The sequence below is a fragment of the Amia ocellicauda genome, chromosome 15 (assembly GCF_036373705.1).
Source record: "Amia ocellicauda isolate fAmiCal2 chromosome 15, fAmiCal2.hap1, whole genome shotgun sequence".
NCBI lineage: Eukaryota > Metazoa > Chordata > Actinopteri > Amiiformes > Amiidae > Amia > Amia ocellicauda.
Genome location: NC_089864.1, coordinates 2,480,500 through 2,488,572, shown reverse-complemented (window position 1 = coordinate 2,488,572; position 8,073 = coordinate 2,480,500). Strand labels below are relative to the sequence as shown.

The 8,073-nt window shown below is 52.5% G+C and overlaps 1 protein-coding gene across 1 annotated transcript; it reads right to left on the bottom strand.

The window, feature by feature from the left end:
• Positions 1–835: 835 nt before the first annotated feature.
• Positions 836–7,946, bottom strand: cratb (carnitine O-acetyltransferase b). The gene is made up of 14 exons (XM_066724733.1): positions 7,513–7,946; positions 5,851–6,066; positions 5,556–5,674; positions 5,415–5,468; positions 4,894–5,059; positions 4,584–4,758; positions 4,302–4,480; positions 3,970–4,070; positions 3,669–3,788; positions 2,900–3,022; positions 2,646–2,781; positions 2,374–2,436; positions 2,132–2,269; positions 836–1,939 (listed from the first exon to the last, which is right to left on the bottom strand). Exons 1-14 carry the CDS (start codon positions 7,561–7,563, stop codon positions 1,730–1,732), a joined length of 1,851 nt encoding a protein of 616 aa, XP_066580830.1. The 5' UTR covers positions 7,564–7,946; the 3' UTR covers positions 836–1,729.
• Between the last annotated feature and the right edge of the window lie 127 nt (positions 7,947–8,073).

Sequence of the window (8,073 nt, the reverse complement as noted above, 5' to 3'; positions counted from 1 at the left end):
AATGTAATTTAAATGTTATTTTTGTAAAGAACGTAACATTTTAGAAATTGTTAGTCTTTTTTAAGGATGTGGAACAAGGAATATACAAGACTCACTCCCCCCCAACACTCCCGAAAACAGCTCGTAAATCTTAGAGAAGTGCAGGTGATAGCTGCGGCATATCGAAAGTATCCGCTTCCTCCGTTTTCATTTGTGGCAAGTGATCTTTGTTCAGCAGCTACAGTAAAATAACTATAAAATGCAGGCCTCCCAGACAGTGGTAAAACACAGAGCACGAACAGGGAACGCTGTTGCAGAGATCAGATGGTACCGTTGCATGTAATTACATTCCACCCTGCTATGGAATTAATGACGGTCATATAGGGACCCTATCCGCCTCCTCCCATGAGTACTAGTGTACAGAGACAGGCAAGGTGCACATACGCATTGTTTTATTGCTCTTACTGTAGGATGGTTAACCTTTAAGCTCACTTGGACACAGCTGTAAATGTATTAAACTAAACCAAATACTACTAGACAGAATGGAGGGAAGGAACTACTGAAAACAACAGATACCCTCACTAATCTAGATTAACAATTAATGTCTATTAACCTGAACGTAAAGCCAAAATAATATCCTGCACGCAGTATGTGAGCTGAATACTTCCTCAACACAACTGGTGGGAAATTAGGATTGTAGGGCATTTTGTCACCTCTGAAGTCACAGCTAAAACATGTTCAGCTCTTACTGGATACAGAAGAAGAATAAGGAGGTGGGGAGGAGACGTCTTCTGAAGTTTCTCCCCGACCAGAATTATGTATTTTTCTACTGCAAAGACAACACAGAACACCAGGATAGTACAGAAATATTTAATTAACTCCAAAATGTAGTTTATTTTCATTAGTATTTTGGTCAAAATTCTCAATGCTTTAATTATTGTTGGGGACAAGTGTCAATCAGCTCCCCCAGAACAATCGTTCCGGCAAATTGCATCTCACCATTGGTATCTTTTAGCCAATCACACAGAAGAGCCGGAGTGTTCCTGACAATGGCCTCTCTCCAGCTGCTTTGGTCCTGTCCAATTGAGCCCGTGTCCATGTCTCAGCCAACAAGGGCCTTTTCTCCCATTCAATCCCATCCTATGAAATGTATTCTTCCAGCCAATAGACTTTCTCCAAGTCAATCACTCATCACCAGAAGAATAATTAATCTTTTTTGGAATAATAGCTAATGCTTTTGAAGGACAGCCAATCAATGGCCTTTGAGGTAAGAACATCATCCAGCCAATAGCATTTAAGGACACAAATGTCCCAGCCAATGGGTGCTAAGCCCTGCAGTCCCTTCCAACCAATCACGTTTTTCTTGGTTTTGTTTTGTTTGCATATATCCAGGATGAGAGGTTTCGGTTTTGTATTCCAATTAGAATCTCTCTCCACCAATCAGCTGCAAGCATTCTGAGTCTCTCTACCAGTCAATGGAATCCTCAAAACTCAGATCCGAAGCGTGTTTGTCTGCCTGTCTGCCTGTCTGTCAGTCTGTATGTCTGTCAGTCGGTCTGTGTGTATGTTTGTATCCGTCAGCCTGTCTCATGGTGTGTGTGTGTTTGTGTGAGAATGCAGTGTGTGTGCGTCTCTGTGACTGCTGTGTACAGTGCAGTGCTGTGTTGTTAAAGTCAGGCAGCAGTTACAACCGTCTCAGTCCACCTTTTTCCTCTTTCCGCCCTTCCCTCTCTCCCTCCCCCTCTCTGCCTCAGGCCGTGTGGGAGGGCTGCAGCAGCTCCTGCAGGTGACCGAGGGCTCTGCGGATCTCCTGGGCCAGCCTCTCCGCGTGCGTCTGCTCGCAGCAGTTGAAGGCCGAGACGGAGAAGTTGATGTGCTCAGACATGGGGTTATAGCACACAGCGTAGCCATCGGGCTCCAGTGGCCCAAAGCACATGACACTGTCCGTGCGAGAGGCCACCTGAGGGACGGAGGGGACAGTCAGTTTACATGTAACCCCCACCAAACCCCACTCCACTCTCTCTCTTCATACTGATCTTCTCTCTCTCTCTCTCTCTGCTCATCTCCATTCTCTGTGTCAGTACCTGTCCAGTCCCGAGTCTCTCTCCCTCTCTCTCTTTTTTGTCCCTTCTCCCCTCCCCTCCTTCAATACCTGTCCAGTCCGGAGTCTCCAGTGTGTGGCGATGGCGTAGGCTGTGTCCATGAACAGTGTGGGGACGGTCCGTCCGTCCTCGATGGCCTGCAGCTTCAGGCCCAGCAGGTGGCGATCAATGGCCTGACCCTGGAGTGCCTGTCCACAAAGGGAAAGACCCCAGTGAGTCAGTGTGTTCTGCTCAGTGTGTTCTGCTCAGTGTGTTCTGCTCAGTGTGTTCAGTGTGTGGTGCTCAGTGTTACCTGTTCAGTCAGGATGCTGTGAGCCTCTACAGCCTCCTTCAGCAGAGCCACCTTCATCTCCCTCTGCACACAACAACATCAACAACAACTGCTGTTATACTGCTATACTGTACCGTTACACCCCTCCCCTCCACCACTCTCTCCCTCTCTTTTTCCCTGCAGCTCCCTCCCTCTCACTCTCCCCCCTCATTTTCCATCCGTCTCTCTATAGCTGTCTTGGGAGCTATAGTGGGGGTTGGGAGGTTGTCCCTGTGGTGACAGTGGGTGTTTACCATGACGCAGGGGTCGTCAGCGGCCTGGGCGAAACGCAGGGCCTCAGGGGTGGCACAGCGGACCGTGTCAGTGCGGCCGCCCCGGAACATGCGCAGAGACACGCTCTCACACGTTACGGCCAGCTCCCCGTACATCCTGCCCAGAGAGAGGAAGAGAGAGTCAGTGTATCAGTGACATAAATGTGTAGTAGGTGAGCTGCGGGGGTCAGGTGTGTTACCTGTAGTAGGCGAGCTGCGGGGGTCAGGTGTGTTACCTGTAGTAGGCGAGCTGCAGGGCAGTCTGAATCAGGGAGTTGGGGCTGAGCCGGTGCTTTTTGGGGAAGTTCTTCCCAAACTTCCGGAATGTGAAACAGCTGATGTCCAGGTCGTTAATCAGGCTGCCAATCAAGAGACATTGGTTAATTGATTAGTTAAGCAGTAAATGAGTTCATTAAGACGAGCTGTTGCACAAGTAACTAGTGCAGAGATAAGACAGTTGAGCTAAAGGGGGGGTAGAAAAGGTCGCAGTGACACAACAGAAGTGCCAACGAGACATAAGGAGGCAAAAGTGCACCGCAGCAAGAGTGCCGAGCACCCTTGAGGACAGGCTGATGTATCAGGGGGACATTATATATTATTGTACCCGTGATGTCCCGGACAGCGAACAAAAAGGAGTCACAACGACTAGCTCTTTAACGGAACTCTGTGCATTAGAACTTCACATGGAACATGCATCGCATTTCGGTAGATCATTGAGCCACTTTCAAAACCTGGCACTGGAGCATCGAGCACACAGCGCACCCAATGAGCGGACATTACCCAGTCAGTCCAGTAGGTGGCAGCATATACCCTTCCCTACCCTGTCCCCTGCATCTCTCCCCCTCTCCCCTTCTCCCTCTCTGACATTGAGAGTCACTGCTGCTGCTCATTAATCAGCTCAGTGTTTGACTAAGATACTGCACAGGAAACTGCACTGCTGTGAAGGTCAGGGTCTCCACAGCGGGACACACAGTGCTCATCGTTCAACGCACGTGCTCTACTCACCTGTCCAGGTTCTGCTTGGCCAGCTCGATGTCCCTCTTGATTTCGGGGTCGATGTAGAAGTACAGCTTCTTCGGGTGGGGGAGGGGCACCATGGGGGCGCGCACGGTCTCCGGCTGCTTACTGAGAGAGAGGGGTGGGGTACGGGTTATAATCGTTCATTACCCATCTCTTCAGTCGTTCACTCTCTCTCCTCTCTCACTCTACAGCTGGTGGCTACTGATCTCTCTCTCACCCCTTGTCCCTCCCCCAATTCTCCCCTCTATAGTCCCTCCCAATTCCCTGCCCCTCTCCCAGTACGGACGTGTACTCCAGTACGTGGTCGACGATGGTAGCAATGGGGGGGCCCTCTGCTATGGCCTGTTCATACAGCACCCCGCACGAGCCGTCCTCCCCCACGATGAACTGAGAGAGAGAGGGAGGGCGAGAGTGGAGTTAGGCATGCTGGCGGTCTGGACACCACAACAGTGACACAGAGACACAGACAGAGAGAGAGGGGGATGAACAGAGAAGACAGACAGAAAGTAAAGGCGAGAGTAAGAGACAGACGTGCTCAGTCGGTCAGTGTGTCAGTCAGTGTGTGTCGGTCAGTCTTGGCCTGTGATTGGCCAGTGCACGGGTGATTGACAGGCCCACCTGCAGGGTCTTGTCGAACCAGCGGTTGCCGCTGTTGGAGTAGGTCCCGCCCCCATGCAGCACCTGGGCGGCCATGCGGCTGGAGTAGCGCCCCTCGGACACGCGCATCACCGGGGCGTCCAGACACACCCCGAACAGAGCGCGCTCGATCGCCCGCACCGAGTCTCGGTTGATCCTGTCTGAGAGAGGGAGCGGGAGGCGTTCTGACGGCCGACTGACGAACTGACACAGTGTGCGTAGTGTGCAGTGTGTGCAGTGTGTGTGTGTGTGTGTGTGCCGTACCTCGCAGCAGCCGGTTGTAGGCCTGGCCCCAGGTGTTCCTGTGCTGGCTGGTCAGGATGCCCATGGGCTCCTTGTCAGTCTTCCAGGACTGCGCTCGGATTCGCTGCAGCTGGCTGTGGATCTGCCCCACCGTCAGAGGGGAGCCGTCGCTGTTATACACCTCCAGCTGGAAGAACTGCAGAGAGAGGGACACTGTTATAAACCTCCAACTGGAAGAACTGCTGCGACAACAGGGTGAGTAAAGGGCGAGTGAGCAGCAAGTACAAGGTGAGTAAAGGGTGAGTAAGCAGTGAGGGCAGGGGGTGAGAACCTGGAAGTTCCGGACCACGGTGATGTGGGTGGGCGGCCGGCGGATGCGGTTGTACAGGAGGACGTGGTCGTGCTTCGGCCCCGGGACACGGCAGGACGAGAACACCTGGCTGTACTGCTCCATGCACAGGGGCCGGCCACGCATGTACTCCACCAGCAGAGCGTGACTGAGAGAGGGGGAGAGAAACAGTTACACTTTTGTTGTTCTGTTATTCCTGGTTCTTCTTATCGTCATTATTTATGAGAGTCAATGTGATCACACGCATCATAAGCACACATCCTGACACACAGAGCCAACACGGCAGACGTAAGAGAGCTGAGACATAGGGGCTGCAGGAGAGGTGTGAGGAGAAGCTGCAGTACAGGAGGGCTGACAATCACGGGCTCCAATTCCTGATCTAGTTTTCTCACTGTATTGATTTAGCATGGTCTATTAAGTGGTTACAAAAGAGAGGTGAGGAGAAGGAGGCACTGATAGAGGGCGACACATGGGGACAGAGGGGGACACACAGGGACAGTTACCTGTCAATTTTGGCTTTGAAGTCCAGGACTCCTGCTATGAGCTTCGCTGCAAACCTGCACACAGAGAGAGAGAGAAAGAGAGATCAGGAAGAGTCTCTGCATAAACAACTCGCACACTGCCTGACTGACACACTGGCTCACAGTAGCTGTCCCCTCCAGTCGCTGTAGTCCTGCTGGGGCAGGGCGACGGCCGGGTTCGAGTGAACAGCCAGGGGCAGTCGGCTCTCCAAATAGTTTGACTGCTGCCACCACTCCGAGACCTGGGAGGGAGAGAGAGCGAGGGAGCAGGGGAGTAATCAGGCTAGCAGCTGTGCTCGTCTCAGTGGTTCTGATCTCAGCGCAGTGGTTACCCAGTTGTGTGAGCGTGCGCTGTGTGGCAGTGTGTTTGTGTCGTTGTGTTTGTATAGTTGTGTAGCTGTGTAGCGGCGGCCCGTACCCAGTTGTGCATGCGCTGCGCTCTCCTCTCCAGGCTCCTCTGCAGCCCCTCTCCGGCCCCACCCTGCCGGCTGAACTCCTGCAGCTCCGCCCGCGCCTGCTGCCACTCGCTGGGGGGCAGGTGGGGCTCCAGCGCCCGCAGGTACCGGGACAGCGTCTGCTCCAGGGGGGGCACGGGCTGAGGGGGCACCGAGGAGCTGAACCCCCGGGTGCAATGCTGAGAGAGGGGAGGAGAATAAGAACATGAGAATATAAGAAAGTTTACAAACAAGAGGAGGCCATTCGCCCCATCGTGCTCGTTTGGTGTCCTTTAATAACTAAGTGATCAAGGATCCTATCCAGTCTGTTTCTGAATGTTCCCAAATTGTCTCTTCAGCCACATCGCTGGGGAGTTTGTTCAGATTGTGACGCCTCTCTGTGTGAAGAAGGGCCTCCTGTGTCCCTGCAGATCTGGAAAAGTGGTATCTCTGGTTTGATGTGGTCTTGGATCAAGTCCCCACGTAGTCTCCTCTGTTCCAGGGTGAAAAGGTTCAGTTCCTCAGTCTCTCAGTAGGACATTCCCTTCAGACCTAGAATAAGTCTGGTTGCTCTCCTCTGAACTGCCTCTAGAGCAGCGATATCTTTCTTGAAGTGTGGAGCCCAGAACTGTCCACAGTATCCAGATGAGCTCTAACTAGTGCATTGTACAGTCTGAACATCACTGCCCTTGTTCTCAATTCTACACTTTTGACAATATACCCTAGCATTGTGTTTGCCTTTTTTTATTGCTTCCCCACATTGTTTGGATGGAGAAAGTGAGGAGTAAACAGACTCCTAGGTCAACTTCTGCACTGTGTGTGGCGTTTGTGTACAAACAAGGTTATCTATGCGCCAGTGTGTGTTTCTGTTTTAAACAACACTTCAAAAAAGCAGAACAGTCTGTCCCTGTGCAACAGTACCGTACAGGACAGCTCAACACAACACGCCCTCAGAGAGCCCAGAAACGGATCAGTATCCCTAGATAAACCCAGACAGATTGTGTCAAAGTATAGACTACTTCAACTGTGAGCTATCACTCGACTCGAGTATGACTGTCCTCCATAGAGGCTTCTACTTGAGGGTCTTCTGTTGCCCACCAGGGGCTGGCTGACCATGCCTCAACTGGGAATACATGATCGGTTTCAGAGGCGTGTTTCTGGCAAACGAATGACATGGCCTGTCCATCGGGGTTGGCGTTGTATTATGGTAGTGGTGATGCTGTTTATATTGGCCTCCAAAACAGTTACTAGTGCGCCTGTCCTCCCAGCTGCTCCTCAAGATGTTCTGTGAGGATCTTTGGTGGCTTTGTTCCAATGCTTCAAGGTGCCGACTGTAGGTGGTCCATATTTCGGCTCCATAGCAGTGTGTGGAGCACCACAACTCTGTAGACCAGGAGTTGGTGATGGACTTGCATCTCCTTATAGTCGAGGTTGGATCCAGGATCTCACACACACCTACACCTCACCTGTACCTCCCCGAGTTTGTTGTGTGTCTGTGTGTGTTGTTATCCACCCTGTCTGCAGTGTCTGCTATTTTCAGACTTTGTATCGCAGGCAGGTGGAATTTAAACACGATCAAAACAGAAACGCATGCGTACAAACAGTGACCCATGCTCTGTCTGCCTGCCTGTCTGTCTGTCTCTTACCGTCCACAGCTGGCCTCCGCGGCGCAGCCACGCCGGGTCGAGTCTGAGCATCGTGCTGTGTGTGGAGATCCGGAGATCCGGAGATCCGCTGTGCCGGAGCTGCGGCGGGGCGGGCACTTGTGCAATCGGGCGAGCGGGGCGCCGTGTCCAGCTCCGCGCAGAGGGCCAGGCTGGGAGGCGGCGTGTGATTTCGGTCACGCAGAACCGACACACTTCGGGTACCGGAGGACTCCGAGCGGAGGCGCCCCAGAAAGCGCCGGCGGGGATGCTCGTCTGCTGCAGCTCCCTGGCGCCGCAGGAGAGACCTCTGCGCTGCAGACTGAGGCTTGTAGCAGGACGCCTACAGATGCGTATATATCTGATCAGATCTGCCTATCTGTAGTATAACTCGGCGTTTACAACTACAATTTATTATGCATATTTTCTACATGATATACGGTCAACCCAAATCCGGCGCTGACCCGGATGTTGTTGTTGTGACTCGGCCGCACCCTGGGGAAGTGTTTCCGGTGTGGCCGCACGCAGGCGCAGTGCTGCGCATTCAGGGGTGGTGCAGTATTG